This window comes from Xenopus laevis, chromosome 3L (assembly GCF_017654675.1).
Source record: "Xenopus laevis strain J_2021 chromosome 3L, Xenopus_laevis_v10.1, whole genome shotgun sequence".
NCBI classification, from domain to species: Eukaryota; Metazoa; Chordata; class Amphibia; order Anura; family Pipidae; genus Xenopus; species Xenopus laevis.
In genome coordinates this window covers 59,924,591-59,944,829 of record NC_054375.1, presented here as the reverse complement: position 1 = coordinate 59,944,829, position 20,239 = coordinate 59,924,591, and the positions used below count along the sequence as shown (strand labels likewise).

Sequence of the window (20,239 nt, the reverse complement as noted above, 5' to 3'; positions counted from 1 at the left end):
AATTTGATTTTTTTTTGCCTTTACATGCCCTTTAAAACTTTAACAAATCTGCCCTTATAGTCGTCAAATGGTTGAGGAAATGTATTATTTAATTTGAGTGATCGCTGATTAGCTATCTAGCTATTTATCTATCATTAGTGATGGATGAAACTGACCCGGTTTTCAGAAAATTCGAAAAACTGTTAAAATTTGCAGAAATGCATTGAAGTCTTTTTCAAGTCTTTTTGAAGCGCGACTATTTCTTTTTGCCATGCGTTTTTTTTCACCCATTGCAGTCAATGGGTGCAATTTTCACTGCAAAACTTGGCAAAAAATTTCCCTCATCACTATCTATCATCTTATCTCTATCTATCTATTTAAAGGTATTATTACAGAATCTATCAACCTATTGATCTACCTATAGATCTATCTGATTTTTTTTAATTACAATTTACTGAAATTTTGCAGACAAAGAAGACAATACTGCACAAAAAATAGATCATGTGGAGGGCGATTTATCAAAAACCTAATTTTCTTTTTTTCTCATTTAAAAAAACTTAACATTTTCAAATGTGTGCTTATTTATGAAAAAACTTCGATTACAATTACTTGATTATGTAAAAATTTGAAAAATCCGCTCAATGGCAGTGAATTTACATTCTGTCAATCCTTTTCAATGAGTGTGTCAAAATACAAAATCGAAATCCAAAATTCGAATTGGAAAATAGCTTAAATTTTGCTAATACAACTGCCATTGATTTATATGTTAACTTGCCAGCTTTTAGATGCCAAGAAATTTATATTTGAGTTTTCAGGGTTTTTTTTGCTTAGCCCCTCAGTCTTACAGAAAGTTTTAAACTAGGCACATTATACATACTTTTTCCTTTGTTATTTTTAGTAGCAGGCTTCAGATCCTACACTAAAAAAATAATACTCATGATTAATAGCCAGTGCTGACTCATAACCCCCATATGTTCAAAACAGAGAAAATGAAATAAAAAGCAGGACAAGCAGTCCTGACAAAGTAAAAGCCTTTATTAAAAGCATTAAAATCAGATTTACAGCTTTTCAACAATACAGGACAACATTTTATACTGAGCCTAGTATCTTTTCTTTGATTTCAATAAACCCAGCATAAATCCACACAAACCATGTTTGATTTGTATTCATTTACATTTGTTTGAGTATATTTTAAATATGGTGCTTAAAATCCCTGAGACCACATTTCCAAATTATCCCAGGTCTAAAATTTTCACATAAGACTTCCCATACATGTACTGACTATTTGATACAAAATTACCAACATATGATTTGGTCAAGTAATGTGCATACAGTATATTATTCAGCCAAAAATCTGAATTACAGCATTAATACTGTATCTAAAAAAAATAGAAGCAAAGCATTACATATCCAGTTTATTGGAACCAATTGCCAACCCAGATTAAAGGGCCAGTAACACAATAAAGACAAGGTTTTATGTGCAGTTAAGATTGAAACGGTAAGATTTGTGTGTTTATGTCAGAAGTTATAATATAGTTTATATAAACAAATTATTGTGTTGCTATTGGGGCTGCCACTCAAGTTTCAAAAATGGTCAACATCTGCATAGCAGATAAATGTCTGAGAATACAGAACAATGATTGTATCCCTGAAATGCAGATCAACAGAGGTCAACATGTCATGAAATATAATCAATGCCTCTGTATATATCTATTGGATGAGAGCTTTCTTACACAAGATAAGACTGTTGGTTCAGCTAAATATTGTATTTATACGTTTCAGGCAAATAGATACAACCTTTTAAAAAAAATATTTTAATAGTTTTTCCTTCCCCATGAGCTAGCATTTATCTGGTTTTATCTTTAGAAACATACAGATTTGTATTTATCGGTTCACTGTAAACATTTCATAGTGAAATTAAGTGAAAAAACAGTCTTTTGGCATGTGGGAATAAACCTAGCTCTGCATTGTACAAAGATATAAATTTAGAGAGGAGTTGTGATATTCACACATTGAGGTGTAATCTTTGCTATTTTCATCTGCATACCTTAGCAACATCTGATGAACACGTTGCAAAATATGTTAAACTATATTTTTAATATTAATTTGAGAACTGTAGTATTACTATTCAAATTGTCTGATTTTAATATTTTAGTATATTTTAGGTATCATTCAATGCCCCACACAATGTGCAAAAAAAAGGCTGCAATCGACCATTTTTTTAACTTTGCTTACTGCTTTAAACATGGAATAAGAACAGGTCTGAGCTGAGCTTTTCACTGTTGGAATTTTCTTGTTACTTGTGGCTTTAGGGGGTGGCAGGGAGATTAGTAGCCTAGCGACAAATCTTTGTTTCTGTGGTGACTAATCTCCCCAAAATGTCTTCTCACTGGCAAGAATACAAGTCGCCAGTGGAATGTCATACAAATCGCTTCAGATTTCTGAAGTCGCCCGAAGTCGGCCTCACGAGGAAACTTTGGAAAATCCAAAGCCATTGGTATGCCATCCCACTGGCAATCCATATTTTTGCCGGCTGGAAGGCATTTTGAGGAGATTATCTGCCTGCAGAAGCGAAGATTTGTCACTGGGCAACTAATCTCCCCATCATCTCCCCATCTGCCACCACCCTTAGAGAACTTTTACTATTTCAGCTATGCTTGTGTTCCACTTTGGTTAGACCGTTCATTTCAACAAACTTATGTAAATGCTTTGAACTGGTGTGACTTGGCCAGCATCAAGGTCACGGGTCCTATGCACCTCACTTAACCCAATATATATATAACCTGGGGCCCAGGATGGAGTTTAAAGGTTGCAGCTGTATAAACATAAGATATTAACATCAATATTAAAAAATATAACTGTAGTATAACATTAACCCAATGGGAATGCTTGCCTAAAAATTACTCTACCAAGTGAATAGTCCTCCGCCATGCTGCCCATCCAAATGTGCAGCACCTGGATGGGCAAGTAGGATGGGAGTAAGCCTCACTCAAACCCTTAATTCCTGGGACCCTTACCTGAAGAGGTACAAGCACACTCAGATAGAGATAGGGGGATATAGCCCCACTCTGGCAGACCTTCCCCCAACGGCCCAGCTGTTATAGTAGCATCTTTACCAACTGACCCAAACCTTCCAAGATTACCACCATGAAACAAAGGTTTCGCCGCCAGCGAATAAATTTGCGAAACGCCCTTGAAAATTCGTGGCAAAAATTCGCCGGCGTCAAAATATTGGTGAGCTGTTCTGTTTGGGTAAAGATCTAACAAATCATGCCTCCTTTTCTATATAGTAATGTGTTTATTGGGCACTCATCTGTAATAAACAAATCAATTTTTTAGCAAATTATAATTATACTATAAATTATACAAATTATAGTGCATTGAGTGGTTTTCAGGCATTTGTTCTGCTGTTTTTATCAATCCATATAGGATGTACTGTATGGATGGAGAAATAGTACACTGAATGTTGTGCATGAGCAATGGTGTGCATTAGAGCATCCAGATACCATGGGGATTGTTGAAAGCATAGTATAGTGTGCATATTTATACACATACCAATACAGACCTATTAATACACTCACATAAAACTATATAAACATACATACCTATACCAAACTAATTAGATCTTGGGATCACTATATCTTTGGATATAAAGCTTGCTCAAGAAGTTATCCAAGCTACTGTTAAAGACATTCATAGAATCACTACCTCACTACCCTCACTGTAAAAAAACACCTACACTTTACGCTACGCTTTAAGTGAAAGTTCTGTTCCTTAAATTTAAAGAGGTGTCTTCTTGTTCTTTTCTATATATAAAAAAGTTTAGTTGTCTCTGCACTCTCTCCAGCTCATTAATATCTGTAAAGACTGAGGCCCATAACTGCACTGCATACTCAAAGTGAGGCCTTACCAGGGATCTATAAAGTGGCAAAAAAAAAGTTTTAATTCCTCGCGTAAACCACCTTATAATTATCAATTGTACTTAATTTGCATTAGTAGCCATTAAATGACTTCATATAATTACACAGTTTTTTATCCACCAAAAACCTCAAATTCTTCTCATATAAGAAAGCCTCCAAACAGAGCCGGATTAAGACTAAACAGGGCCCTAAGCAAGGAAGTGCTTCTGGGGCCCCCCGCCGCCCCCCCTTGAACTGCCTAAAGTTACAGTTGTTGAAGAAGCACTGCTATGCTCGCGCATACCTCTCAACATTTCAGAAATAGAAAGAGGGAGACAAAAGTTGTTGCACGTAGCAAGGCAAATTGTTTGACCACGCCCATTTTTTGTTGCCACACCCCCTAATTACCATGTTCATTTTACAAAATTTGCCATGTTATGAAATTATAGGTGCATATATAAATATAAAAGATGTAAAAGCAACATATTACTAACCTTATATTTTTGTCCCCTGCTCTGCTTTTCTTTCCCTTTTATTTTCTTATACATCTGTCTTGTTTTCTTCTAAGTATTTTTATTCCAGCATTTTTTTCTAATGTCTTACATTTTCTTTACAGTTTTTCATACTTATTTAATTCTTCCTGTTCTTTAGCTAGCACCCCCTCTTTTCTTTGTATCTCCCATTTCCCCTCTTCAGTGTGTGACTCCTGCCTCTTGACTCTTTTTGGCAGCTCTCCCATTTTTTTGTGCCCTTTCCTGGAGTCTTCATATTTGTTCTGTGCACTGCCCCTGGTATAACCAGCACTGTTACAGTTAACTAGATTAGACAGCCCTGTAACAGTTTACTACAGTTTTCAATCAGCCCTGTTAACAGCCAGTATGCATCTGAAGGCTCCTCAGCAACAAATTACAATCCCTCTTGTGGAATCAACCCCCCCCCCCTGCAAAGGTTAACTTCAAACAGCAGCGTCTGGTGAAAGCGCGCACTTCATCACAGCATGTGCGCCTGTACACTACTGCAAACTACAGGCGCTTGTGCAGTACAATCCTCCCCCAGTGATGTAATTGCGCCACGTGCGCCATGACGCCATCACTAGTAACCACTGTCAGCAACCAGAAAAACATGTACTCATTGTAAAGCTAATAATATATGACTACTAGAAGTTGAAAAGGTTTCTTTGCAAATTACAGGAAAATCCTATTACTTTGAACAAGTTCGAGAAATCTACAGTGTAGAATCATGTGAAACTGGGCGATAAAATAATTGGCAGTATAATTATGCAAGGAGTTCAGAGTAGGTAAAGTTTGTCAATTTGTTAAAAACTGTTTATTGTTTCTAGACTGCTGTGTATTATATCATCTGACAGCTATAATGATCAGGAACAATGGCATCCCCTTGGAATTGCTGAGGTGATTTACTGAAGCGCTAACAAGCTTATTTAAATACAGTGGCAGATGTTATGTTTTAAAAATGCCTATTAAACTAGTTTTTATGTGGACATAAAATAATGACTTCTTTTAAAAGCATGCAATCATTTCAAACTAATATTGCGTATGAAAGTAGAAGATTAAAAACTCTGTTTTACTATAAGAAATTACTGAAAGAATTTTGTTCCTAGGCCAAAATTAATATTCTCAATTTTAATGCATGTAACATTCTTTTTCGTTTTGTTCTTATTTTATTTTATTTTATTGCTTTTATTTATATTACATATATTTTTTGCTTGTTCGATCTTTAAATATACATAATACATCCTTGTATTTTGCATGAGAATATCAAATAAGAAAGCTTTGTTCATTTTCAATGCTTACTATGGGGAAAAATTTGCAATTATACTAAAATATATTATGTTCCTACTTGGGTTTTTCCTTATTTCTGCTGCTGATTTTACAGAGATTATAGTGCATTGTGTAAAGAATATACACAATAAATACATAAATAAATTCATATATTATTTCTGTATATTGTTTCAGTCTGACAACTCTGGCATTGCTCACTTAGATTATAAATGTCAGAGAATGTTCTTTTAAAACTTATTCCCCAGTATGTGTTGTGTCCAGAGGGGATTATTTTTAATTGCTGTGTTAATTTTACCCATTTAAACGAAAATAATTTGATAAATTACAGTCATGTGGCAAAACGATCCTCATAAGCAAAGAAAGCCCGTAGCTAGTGTGTTAAGAAGTAATTGCATTTGAATGAAATTTATTTTTTACCATAATTTTGATCCCGATTGAATATGACTACCATTTACTAAAGAATAAATTAATGTCTTCCTTAGATTTAACAGCACTTGTCAAGAACAAATGCAGTCACATACCTGCCACTATGGTTTTGTCTATTTACTGTTTATGTTAGATTGATAATCTAAATAGATTATGCACTCCTGTGAGCACATTCTGCTTGCTGCTAGAACCACAGTATCAGTTGCACAGGTCTCTAATGCAGGACCAACAGACTTGCGAAATCACCATTCTGTCAGCTGAAGATAAAACCTCGTATAATAGCATCCTTTAGATCAGTGATACCCAACCAGTGGCTCGCAAGCAACATGTTGCTCACAAGCCCCTTGGATGTTCTCTCAATGGCCTCTCAGTGGCCTCAAAGCAGTTGTTTATTTTTTAATTCTAGGCTTGGAGGCAAGTTTTAAATGCATAAAAACAAGTACTTACAAGGACAAGCCTCTTCTATGCTGCCAGTTCCCATAAGGGCCTTCAAATAGTCAAGTAAAACTCTCATTTGGCATTCCCATGGATTTTTATGCTTTTGTTGCTCCCCAACTCTTTTTACCTTTGAATGTGACTCACCGGTAAAAAAAGGTTGGGGACCCCTGCTTTAGAGAATATGGACTGCAAACAAAAGAATGCAATAACATGTACAGTAGGTTGAGAATAAGCCCTATACAATGTACAGTGAACAAAAGCAACCTAGTAACTTGTAGATATTTACTCATTAAAGCTTTTTAAAATTGCATTGTTCAAAGGGCTAGGAAAAAAACATTGTTTTTGTTTTGTGAAAGCTGCAGTACATTGATGAAGAACATGGAAAGAATTGAAACATTGATGTCTCAAACATAAATAACAATTCAACTTAAGAACTGATTGATCACAATTAAGGGAATAAAATAAACCCCTGTTATAAAATATGAGCATATTCGAGCCCTGATATAATTTAAAACACATGTTGCTTCTGAGGAAGTGGAAAAGCATCAACTACCCCCTTCATGACCAATTTTACACACCTGTTTGGGAATGTGATGTTGTTAATGCATATCAATAAAGCTATACGATTGATTCACACATTGGGGCAGATTTAATTCAGGGAGAAAAAGTTCTCATGGCTTACCACATGAAAAGTAGACTAGATTTGATTCAAGGAGAACAAAATTTTTCTCTTTTTCTCTCCCTATGGGTAATGTGATTGCATGTGAGTTGCAGGGGAATAAATCACCTTTAATCTTCTTTTTAGCTATATTTTTTTGTCCTGTATCTAAAAATTCAGAATCTATGAAAATCTTATGTTCTGTCTTCCATGTGTGTTTCTAGGATACATATTTCTTAAAATATTGTTTTCTGCTCTTACAGTGCTCTGGCGCTGCTTCCCTTCAAAGGAAAAAAAACTCCATTGACTGAAACTGGTAGACATTCATTTCGGAATATACCATACCTGCACTTATCTGCATGACTTCCCAGTGATGGTATGACTTACTAAAATATTTGATTTTGCTATTCTCCTTCAGGAGAATGTACACTAGACATAGCACCTTTACCTGTGAATGTGCATTTGTGTCTAGTCTTCTAAAAGGAAACTATTTTGTAAAATACAGATTGCATCTCCTTGCATAATAGAACAAAGAACTGTACATACTGCATTTCCACAGCTTGAGGGAGACATTATTTGCTGCACATCTGAGCAATTATTCACACTTCCTGTATATAATGCAATGTGGTAATAACTCTGCAAGCAAGAAGAGTTACAGAAGACTTAGAAGCAGTTCATGCAGTTTGTTAATAAGGTGGCTCTAAAGAGTGGGTAATATTACAAGTTAACTCTTCAGTTTTAGTTGCCCTAAACAAAAATAGTTTTACATTTAAATAGTGAGAAGCCAAAGGAAAGTTCCAAGTTTGTTGTTCATGGAACACAGGTAATTGAAGTTTAGTCAAATGTTTTTACAAATTGACTATTAATATATGAACATTTACATGCTCTGACTATAGCCTCAACCACCCTGAAGTTTCAGGTACCTAGATAAAAAATAGGAATTGATAGGATACTTAAAATTTCAGACTCATGGCACTGAGGGCTACACTATTAGCTTAGCTGTGACTATAGCAAAAAGAAAGCTTTGTGACACCCCATGCAATATGCTTAGTGTGCCATCAGTATAACAGAGCCACATATAACCATCTGAAGAGAACTCTAGTGAAAAGATGTTTGCAGCTGTGACAGTCAGTTAAAGTTCAAATCTTACAAACAACAATTTTTTAAAAGATAAAAAAGACCAATAATAAAAGCACAAGTTGTATTTTAAATATAGTTTCCTTTAATGCCCACCTATCCTAACATGTTGTTGTTTAGACAAGAACCTTTCCTTTATTGTTGTGTGTAAAGACAAAGCCAAGAACCAGTTAGTGAGTGGAGTGTAAGTTCATAATTCTCATTGTTTATTAAACTGTTGTACTGTCTGTTCTACCATATTGCATTTTATTAAATCATTTAAAAGATTTTTTTACACATCTATTTCATCATTATTTTGCATTCAGAATAAAGTATGCTGCCTGTTTCAAATGCAGTAATAGTTATAGTTAATAGTTATTTTGCATTGCAGAATATGTAATATATAGGCATTGCCAGCTTCAGGAAGGCCACAATAAACCCTACAGTTTCTGTTGTCATCTGCCTCTGTAAATACAGCATGGCATAATACGTTTTCAGTTAGTTTTTGGGTACCACTTTAGCAGTACTCGAAAGAAAAATGCTACCATTAATAAAATGCATTCTGTAGATGGATACTGGCAACATTATGTGACCAAGATATAGAACTGTTGCTTTTCAGTATAGAACCAAGAATAAACAACAGCATAACATGTAAGAAATGCTTATTGATATAACTGTTACTCAACATGTAAGGCTCAGTGAAGATAAATGTTATCAATACAATCTATCTGAAGATAATTCTTTATGTTTAGTTCAGTCTAACAGTCACATTAATAATGTATGTCATCAAAATGAGTTAAGCATTGTGAATCAATGCTGTTTGGATAAATTGTGTAATTGGTTCAGTATTTCTGATGTGAACAATGTGAAAAACATTATTACATTTTTATATTCCGGATTTGTAGCCCTCGGGGTTTAATAAATTCTGAAAAATTTGTGATTTTTTGAAAAGTCCGATTTTATAAAAACAATCACGAATTTTTCAGATTTCGGGGAATTTCGGGTATTCGGAGCTTAGTAAATAACCCCCTTACAGTATAGACTAAAAAAAGTCTATCAAGGAACAAGAGTAAGTATCTATCTACATCATGGATTGCAATACTGTACAAAATCCAAGCATACTGGTGTTCTAGGGTCCATGCTTAAAGCAGCTATAATATTCCTTTCCTTCAGATATATGTCGTTTTTATTTTGTTGCTGTGACAGGAATGAAGTCAATAGATTACTCTTCCTGACATGTTTCTGATTATGACTTTTTAAAGTGTAATGTGAACGGGATGCCCACGAGAGAATACAGCTGTGCATTTGTCACAACATAAAAGGGATTGCTTTCTATGAGTAATTTGCATTAGTGTAATGCAATATCAGTTGTATTTAGCCTACTTAGCAAAACAAATTTAGAAAATTAACCTCAGGATAGACATTAAGAAGAAATAATGCATACCAAGTACACTAAATTCATTAAAAGTAACACATATGCTGATATAAGATAACTTTAAATAATAACATGGGAATGAAATCACTTTAATAGCTATTTCAATATGCAGTTATGGATAACTCAGCACAAAGAAAAAATATTCTTAGCCTTTAAGACATTATTAATTTTATTGTAGTTCTATAATGTGGAAATTGTTCTTAGGAAAGAAAGTCCCTTTCCTAGGAACTTGAAATTGAACTGAAATGAAGGCTTTACATATGTGGTAACCTTAATGTAGCCAGCAACCTAGAACTAACTTAAAATTAAAAAATGACACACAAAATCTACCAGCAAAGATAATCGTCATTTAATTATACCAACAACATGTTGCACAGTTCTTTACATTAATATATAACTAATTAGGGTTATTTAACAAGCAAAGGATAAGAATTGGATCAGAGGGCCCTGCATCAAAGAATTTACAATCTAAAGTGTAAGGGAACAGTTGAGACATAAGGATGTTGAAAACAATTGCTTATTCTGTATAATAAGATAACTTCTAATTAATTGGGGTGCGTTGAATATGTTTCTCTAAACAAATGAGCCATGTGAAGGTTTGGAAAGAAGGGGGAGTCCTTGAAAGGTTTTGGCAGGGTGTTTCAGAGACAGGCTAGAGTTTGAGAGATGTCTTACAGTCGGGAATGGGATGAAGTGAGGTGTTGGTTGTGTGAAGGATTTTACTTTGAGTACAGACCTAAAATATAGGGTGGAGCTTCCTGGTTAAGTGCATAAAGAAATGGATTATATAAAGTGATGAGATAGATGAGCCTAGTAGAATCATTTTAAGAACACACTGGAGTTGTGAAAGGCAGTATATTGGAAGGCAATAGTCAAGATAAAGCCTTGAATCCAAGCGAGTTGTATGTAGGTCTCTACTACTTACTGCATGAGGGGATATGTAAGTAGAAGAACTGCATACAGCACAGAACGCCTGATAGATGAAAAACATTGCATTAGATGTTATTACAAAGTTGGACATTCAGTATTTCAGCCTTTCAGCCTTTGTCCACCTGCATATTGTTAAAAAGTCTAAAACAGGGGTGTCCAAACTGCGGCCCGAGGGCCACATGCGGTCCAGGATGCATATGAATGTGGCCCAGCTTGGTTCCCGAGGAAACGTCATGTTGCATAGGATATAGGAGGAGGGGGGACTCTGCCCATTGCCCAGTTAGTAATATAATAATAAGTCTATTTAATATCCAGGTGTCCCATATTCCAGTGTAGAGCTCCATCTGGTCATCCAACTGGCATTGTAGTTATTTTCTGTGTATTTCCTTTACTTTTACAAATCAAACGTGTTTGTGTATTTCATGTGTGGCCCCAGACAATTTTTCTTTTTCCAATGTGTCCCGCGAGCCAAACGTTTGGACACCCCTGGTCTAAAAGAAACACATTTGTAATATACCAGTTTTTATTGTGAAAGATATTGTTGTTTCTGTATGCAATTGGTAAGGTAATGTAGTACTGTATAATATAAATATAGTGTTCTTTAATTAAAAACCCATTTCCTAAGGCGTAAAAACAAATTTTAGCCATTTATAGGTAAAATTGATGCAGAATGACCAGAAGTAAACAAAATACCTTCTTTCAAATGTTTGTGCATGTGCCAAAATGTCATGTAATATAAATCAATTTAATTTCTTTCCAATGTGGCAACTGTAAATTGCAGAACCAGAAGGTTTTGCCCAAAAATCCTTAAAGGGGTTGTTCAACTTGTAGTATGTTATAGAATGGCTAAGTCTAAGCAACTTTCAACTGCAACTTTTTTTATCGTTTTTAAATTATTTGCCTTCTTCTTCTTCTGACTCTTTCCAGCTTTGAAATTGGGGTCACTGACCCCATTTAAAAAAAAAATGTTAGAACCAATTGCCAAATTAGTACCACAAGAAGATGTTAAATACACCTCTCCCTCAGTTTAAGCACATCCAGTAAACAATGCTGCATCTCTTCCCTCCCTTGTATTTGGATTGAAAACAGATGATAGTGGGAAAAAAACAATCAATAAATAAAAGGTCACACTTGTGTTTTCTTACATATTGCTTGAACCCCACCTTAAACTAATAATACATTTGCTTCTTAATGTTAAAAAATAAACAGTCTGAAGACCCCTTCTGGATTAATTCTGAATGGACTGGCTGTTTAGCATGAAAATGTATTTAATTTTTATCAAACAAAACACAAAAAGGGACCACTCCAGCTCCTCGCTCTTCCCCCAAGCAGGTGCTCAGTCCTCAGTGTCCCTTACTGAAACATGTGACAAACTAAATGAATGGACGGCACTTCTGGATAAGGCTTTATTGGCAGGTAGCTGTACCTATGCCGTAGCCTATGATTAAGGGATACACTCCTGAAACGCGTACAGATACCTGCCAATAAAGCCTTGTCCAGAAGTGCCGTTTGTACTGTTTCATTCTGTAACCTCCATCCCAAGTGAATAACGTAAGCACAGTTTTGCTTCACATGTTGTATAAGCAATACAGAGGATTATACTTTTGGGCTTGTAAACGAAAACCAAACAGACAACATTCCTGTTACAATGATTATAATTGACAGATTGCCCTTGATTCATGCTCTTCTTTAAAGGAACAGTAACACCTAAAAATTAAAGTGTTTTAAAGAAATTACAATATAATATAGTGTTGCCCTGCACTGGTAAAACTGATGTGTTTGCTTCAGAAACAAAACTATAGTTTATATAAGCAAGCTGCTGTGTAGCCATGGGGGCAGCCATTCAAGCCCAGGCTACACAATGGATAACAGATAAGTTCTGAAGAATCCCAATGTATACTACAGAGTTTATCTGTTCTCTGTTGTGTATCCTGAGCCTTTTCTCCTTTTTCAGCTGTGCATGGCTGCCCCCATGGCTACATGATAGCTTGTTTATATAAACTATAGTTTTGTTTCCGAAGCAAACACATCAGTTTTACCAGTGCAGGGCAACAGTACAATATATTGTAATTCTTTTAAAATACTTTTTTAGGTGTTACTATTCTTTTTAACATGTAACAACAGAAGACATTAATGTTGTGTTTGACTACATAATACAACAAAAGATAAAAAAAATTTTGTTTTGAAGTACAATATAAATAAATTGCCTTCTAGATCTATAAACCACTGGGCACTTATCATTCAATAAATGATTAGCTGAAAAATAGCTTTTTCTCATATTTTTGTATTAAAAAATTGCATCCACATTAGAAGGTCTAACAAGATCCAAGATGGAGAGCTGCTTGGACAGCTTTGAAGGCATGGATTGTCACTGTTGTAGGGCTTTGAATCTTTTTCAAAAAAGTTCAGCATGTAAAATACAACATTTCTAGCAATGTTCATTTTAAAGCTTTAGTTTAAAACAATTTTGAATATGCACAGTATATATTTAACACACGTAGTTGCCCATTTGCCAAAAAGCTCTTGGATAATGAAAATGCTAATTACAGTAATATATTGCTTTTAGCTACTTAGAAAGCCGCAGCAGATGCCTGTGGTATAAGGGAAATGAAACATTTTTGGTAGCCATACTGCAATGCAGTCTTTCATTTATATTTAAAATAACAGCAATGTGGTATGAAAGAGAATACAAACCTTAAAATCAACATTTAATTCAATGTAGAGAATGGTGTTTTAAGAAAAATGCAACTGGTCTACAGGCTTCTGACCTGGAATTAATCTGGTTGCTATGGTCTTAAATTGCTATCTTCATGTCCAAAAAAACTAACATGCAAAATAAATATGCATGTTCAAAAAACATGAAAAAACTATTCTCGCTTGCAAGGTCAAGTGAGAAAAAATGGGGACATTTCTTGGATTTTGCGCCTTGTAAATCTGCCCTTACGTTTGAGTGATTGTTGAGTATGAATCCATATTATAAATAATATTAATTATATAATTAATCATGGAAGTTTTGCTTCTAATGATCTCTACAAGCTTCCAAATATTGGGAACTATAAATCCAAAATGTGACCCAAACAAAAGTAATGTTTCACTGTAACAACTGCACACATTAACATGAATTCTACAATAAGATCTTTCCAAGATTACTTTTCTTCAGTACAGGTATGGGATCCTTTATCCAGAAACCCATTATCCAGAAAGCTCCGAATTACGGAAAGACCATCTCCTATAGACTCCATTTTATCCAAGTAATCCAAATTTTTCAGAATTATTTCCTTTTTCTCTGTAATAATAAACAGTACCTTGTACTTGAGCCAAACTAAGATATGGTTAATCCTTATTGGAAGCAAAAAGAGCATATTGGCTTTATTTAATCTTTACATGATTTTGTAGTAGACACAAGGTATGAAGATCCAAATTACGGAAAGATCCTTTATCCGGAAAACCCCAGGTCCCAAGCACTCTGGATTAGGGATGTACCAAATCCAGGATTTGGTTTGGGATTCGGTCAGGATTTGGACTTTTTCAGCAGGATAAGAATTTGGCTGAATTCTTCAACCAGGCCGGTCCGAATCCGAATCCTTATTTGCATATGCAAAGCAAGGAAGTAAAAAATGTTTTCCCCTCCCACTCCTACAGTAGTTTGCATATGCAAATTAGGATTCAGATTTGAATCCTAATTTATAGGGGATTCGGTGCATCTCTACACTAGATAACAGGTCCCATACCTGTATATATACTGCATTCATTTTTATTGAGCACTTGTTTAGGAGTCACTCATTATAATTTTAATATTTTGTACCATTTAACATGTTCCTAACTGTTATTCTGTAATAATTAACATTACCTCAAAAAAAAAACAAATGCAGGAGCATGTGAATATATGCTATTTAGTACAGAAGTGGTAAGCATTCTTAAATAAGTCCCATGGGTGTCCATTTAAGTACCTTACTAGCTATGTTAAAGTATACATGTCCAGCACACATTTGTTTTTTAATCTTTTTTACTCCAGTTGCTAGAAATCATAGAAGAATATGTTGGCTTCAACCCTGCACTCTGGTAGTGGTAGAAAAAGAAGACATTAGCTTTTGTTATCTGGGAACCACAAGAATATTTGCTGATCATTTGCATAACCTTGAGAATTGTCTTTAATTACTGTGAAGACTCCTACAGTTGCAATCACTCTTTTCGAACACAGGAAACTTAGGAACAAAGAACCAACTATCTAACGATTTATGAAAGCTCTCTATGTGCATTATAATTGATATGCTCTTATTAAATCTGTTCAGAAATATGATTCCATTGTTAAAGATTTGCATTTGTATCTTTTAGCATGCTTTTACTTATATAACAGTATCGAAAAGTGCCTTTAGCATTAAACTACGGTATTAACAATACTTTTTATGCTTTTTTTAGGAGTTTGCTGCATTGACAAAGGAACTGAATGCATGCAGGGAGCAACTTTTAGAAAAAGAAGAAGAAATTTCTGAACTGAAAGCAGAAAGGAATAACACCAGAGTAAGGATTTTATGCTCATGCTTCCTAAATAAATAGGAATAACCAAAAAAGCTTGTACTTAACTGACCATAAAATATCATCATGAGTTCCTAGTTAAAAGCTTGTAAATTTGAAACGTCTGAAACACCTTAAACAAAAACGTAATAGTTTCCTGATGTTTTCATAAAAAATCATGCAATTTATGCATATTAAGGGGGTTATTTATTAAGATCTGATTACCGTATATACTCGAGTATAAGCCGAGTTTTTCAGCCCCCAAAATATGCTGAAAAACTCTACCTCGGCTTATATTCGGGTCAAGCGCAAAAATGGTCGCCTGTGTCTAAGAATAGTCGCCGGCGCCTAAGAATAGTCGCCGGCGTCCAAGAATAGTCTCCAAGAATATTCACCTGTGCTATTGCTTCTGGACTCTTGTAGCCATTTACGTAGGCATAGAAGCTTTATTGCACAAGCATCTCTTGGACATAGTTGCTTCCAAGCTATGAATTCCATAGACACTCTTCTGTGAAGAATTAACACTTCTAATTTTCTCTTCTATGTCTGGAAAATACCTGTAAATGGTATAGTTGCAGTTGTTGACAAGGGCGGCATCAAGGCACGTGGTCAATTAGATTCTTTACAATAAAGTTTTCTCTCCTCTTTCCTCAATTTTCTCTCAAAAAGCATACCCATTAGTCTGGAATGGATGTGAAAGGCCACAACTTTATAACACAGTAATCAAAAAGAAACTTTACTGATTAACAAATACTTAATACAAAAACCATGATGACCAATACAATAGAAATGCTTGCCTACTCCACATTAATGCAATAAATAACACTCCAGTTGAAACTTTCTGAAGTAGTCAGCCAACGTTGGGGAATATGCAATATTCTTACAGGGAATATGCAATATTCTTACAGATTTAGAATTTTGATTGATTAATGCAGTCTGAGAAATACATGGATATATTGCCTGCATGTACTTTTGTTACAGATTGTGGTATGTGTTGTGTCTATAGAAATAGCAATTCTATAATAATTATTGTTTGTGAAAATAATTGGGTATGCTAGTAATTATTGGAAGTTAACTGCTTGTTGAGGATTGTTAAAGAAATAGATTAACATTTAAAAGAGTTTAAAGGAGAAGGAAAGGCATGTTATACTTTTGGGTGCCAAAAGTTAGGCACCTCCAAGTGATTGTATTTACCTGAAATCCCAGGCTGGCACTCAAATCAGCAGAAAACTGCACAGGTCCGGGGTGATTCCAGCAACTACCACAGAGCGATTGTCTTCCTGCTTCTTCAGTAGAACGAAAAGCTGAACTTTAATGAAAAAGCTGGTTATTTAGTTCTACTGTGCAAGCGTTTGCCTCTGGAAATTTGACAAAAGAAGAAGCAGGAAGACTATCGCTCTGTGGTGCTCACTGGTATAACCCCGGAGCAGTGAAGTTTTCTCCTAAATAGAAGCACCTGTCCGTGTCGGATAAGTAGATACAATCAATTGGGGGTGCCTAACTTGTGGTACCCCAATTAAAAATGCCTTTCCTTCTCCTTTAACATACCAACAATACAGTGATAAATTACTGCACACCCTGGACCACATTGCTCAAACTGAAAAAAAGATGTACAGTACATTTCTCTATTCCTCTTGGGATTCAGAGGTAGAAGATAAATAATATGTGCTGATTATTGAAGTTTAAAGATGATTTTCAACTTTTTGATCAGTGTGCAAACCTTCTTAGACAATTGGTGTTAATTCAGTGTGCCAGTACTCAAGTGACCTTTGCGTAAGGGTAATATAATGGACTTTATATTATATTCAACAGCTGTTGTTGGAGCATTTGGAGTGCCTTGTTTCCAGACACGAAAGGTCACTGAGAATGACAGTGGTAAAGCGTCAAGCACAGTCCCCCTCAGGAGTGTCTAGTGAAGTTGAAGTTCTAAAAGCACTGAAATCATTGTTTGAACATCATAAAGCACTTGATGAGAAGGTAGGTAACTGTGCTGCTAGCATATGTTTTTCATGAATGCAAGACCCTTTTTAACTGTGTGTATAATTATGTGGTACTGTAGAATAATTTATGTATGTATGTATATTTTTATTTGTAAAGCGCTCCTTGAGGGCAAAGCACTGTACACCAAAACAATAAATTAGTAGGGGGTCATTGGAATAAAAAGTAACAATAAGTGCATTATTAGAAATACAAATCACATAAATATAAAAAATATAAGTGCTCAGATTAAGTGCTCAGTGTCAAGGAAACAAAAGGCTAGAGGACCCTACCCATTAGCGCTTACAGTCTAAATAATTTATACAAAATGTCACACAACATTGTGTAACATTTTGCAGTATTTTATTCAATGTGATAATGTTGCACACAATGTTGTTAATTTTGAAATGTAATGTACAAAAACATATTTTATTTTACATTATGTGAGGTGACAACCAAGAAAATCTTTTGCTAGCGTGTGTAATTGCAGTGCTATGATTTTAGGGAATAGAAATTTCATCTGTTGTGTAATTTAGTCCTTAAAAATATTTTAGCATTATCCTACTTAAAAGTCACACAACCAAATTATGTGGTGTGTAAACATAAGCGCTCATTTACTGAAAGTCTAGATTTGAGCATTATAGGGATACTTACATGGCTTGATATGCTGCGTTCAAAATTTTAAAAATGTCCTATTCATGTCATTAAAATCCCTGGTTTAGCTCTCTAAACTCAAGTGCTCCCTAGTGAGCTACACCTAGAAGTTTCAGTTGCTGTGGCTCACAAAATAGGGTGTTTTGTGGGAAAAAATGTCATCCCACTAATATTATATACACTATCCCTGTGCTTGAAAAAGGCAAAAAAAAAAAAATCATACATTCATCAATAAGAATGATTTTTTTGGTGCATATAGAGACATTTGGGTTATCATAATTAGGTGTTGGCTTTGTTTTTGAAGATAAACACACAACTAGATACAGTGGGGCAAATTCACTAAGGCGCGAAGCGCCGAACGCTAGTGTTAATTTTCGCTGCTGCGCAAATTCACTAACGAACGCTGGCGTAGTTTCGCTAGTGTTACTTCGCAACCTTACGCCAGGCGAATCTTCGCTAGCGACGAAACTACGCAAATTCACTAACTTGCGCAGTGTAGTGAACGCTACCTTTTACGCTAGACTTCCTTCGCCACCTCAGACCTGTCGAAGCGCAATAGAGTAGATGGATTGTTTAAAAAAAAGTCAAAATTTTTTCTAAGTCCCAAAAAACGCTGGCGTGTTTTCTACATGATGGCTGATAGGCTGAAAAAGATTGAAAATTTTTTGGGGCTCCCCTTCCTCCCCCCTACATTTCCTGACTCATGGCAACTTACCTAGACAGGGGGCACATGTGTAGGGCAAAATAAAATTTTTATTTCCAGATTTGAAGGTTTTCTAGGCATTTGTAGTGCAGATACGTGTTCCTCCATTGAAATTTGAATTTCGCGCCGTATGCAAATTAGCCTTCGCTAGCGCAACTTGGCTTTATATAGCGAAACAACGCTAGCGCAACTCCGCAACCTTACGCTACCCCTGTGCGCAACTTCGGATTTTAGTGAATTTGCGAAGCGCTGGCGAAACTACGCCTGGCGAAGTGCGGCGAAGTGCGGTGAAGTGCGGCGAAGTGCGGCGAAGTTGCGCCTGGCGCAACTTCGCATCTTAGTGAATTTGCCCCAGTGTATTCAGCATATTTGTCACAAAAGAAAGCAGCTCGAAATGATTTACTTTGTAACACCCTATAGTCTGAATGTAACAGATTCTAAGTCATATTACTATTTCATTTTATAAATGCTAAAATAAGATCATTCTGTAAGATATATTATTCAAACTTTATGAATGCTGAATTCCTGAATTAGAATTACTTTACCACAGGGGAAAAAAAGTGTAACCCTAATTTGTCTTAAATATACAAATACCAACTAGAGGGGTAGAGCATGGGCAACACTGACCCTCTTTCACCAGGATGAGCTTTTGCCTAGTGCAAAGAGTAAGTTATATTGTTTATAAACTATACCTCTATACTGCCAAAGGTGTAAAAGAATAGAAAAAGAATGCCAAGAATCCTTTGCGAAACAATAACACAGGCTTTATTCAATTATAAAGCACCACAGGGTTGATAATACTCACACATGAGGTAGATCAATAAATGTCAGGTACAATCAAAGATGTAGCAGACACAGCATAAATGGCACCACTGCAGGAATAGCACAGGGAGTTGAAAGTATACACCTTCAAGGTTGTCAGTACCTCGCAGTACCTAATGTTTTTATAGTAGACTTAAGGTATGAAGATCCAAATTACAAAAAGATCAATTATCTGGAAAACTCTAAGTACCAAGCATTCTGGATAACAGGTCACATACCTGTACATAAGGTATATTATGGCAGCAAGTAGTATTAGATTAATTTAGAGAAACTGTATCATTATTATATACAACCACACCTGTTTTACCATTCAAGGTATAGGACCTGTCATCTAGAATGCTCGTGACCTGGGGTTTTTCGGATAATGGATCTTTCTGTAGTTTGGATCTTCATAGCTAAATTATACTAGAATATCCAATTAGGATTAATTATATATTAGTTTGGATCAAGTACAAGCTACTGTTTTATTACTACAGAGAAAAAGGAAATTTGGATTATTTGGATAAAATGGAGTCAATTCTGTAATTCAGAACTTTCTGGATAATGGGTTTCCAGATAACGGATCCCATACCTGTATATGCATACATTATTCTCCCTTTGTAGACTGTACTGGGCAATGCCTTCAGTAATTACAGTGCATAAATTTGCATGTTTCTGTATCTGTGCTTATACAAAGTGTATCCTAATTTATTTTTCAATATTTACATTTAATTTCTAGAACCAGTTTTGGTCATTTATTTTATTTTTTTGTTGGTTTAACACATCAAGTGAAGTTAAACAAGATACTGACTTCAAGAAGGATCAGATTTTTCACTATTTAGTAGTCTATACCGAGATAACTGGGGATAGAGTAAAGACTGCATGCTTAATGATTGTTGGCAGTTCTTA

At 35.2% G+C, this 20,239-nt stretch overlaps 1 protein-coding gene across 7 annotated transcripts in view; it reads left to right on the top strand.

Moving 5' to 3' along the window:
* The window catches only part of LOC108711045 (liprin-alpha-2), a 186,804-nt gene that overhangs the window by 90,744 nt on the left and 75,821 nt on the right, over positions 1-20,239 (top strand). For 6 of the 7 annotated variants that reach the window (XM_041586288.1, XM_018252369.2, XM_041586287.1 and 3 more), the window contains 2 exons: positions 15,100-15,201; positions 17,008-17,172. In XM_041586288.1, coding sequence (XP_041442222.1) covers positions 15,100-15,201; positions 17,008-17,172 — 267 coding nt within the window. Of the gene's footprint in view, positions 1-7,462; positions 7,576-15,099; positions 15,202-17,007; positions 17,173-20,239 lie in introns of all 7 variants that reach the window. The other variant, XM_041586291.1, reaches the window with a different exon arrangement.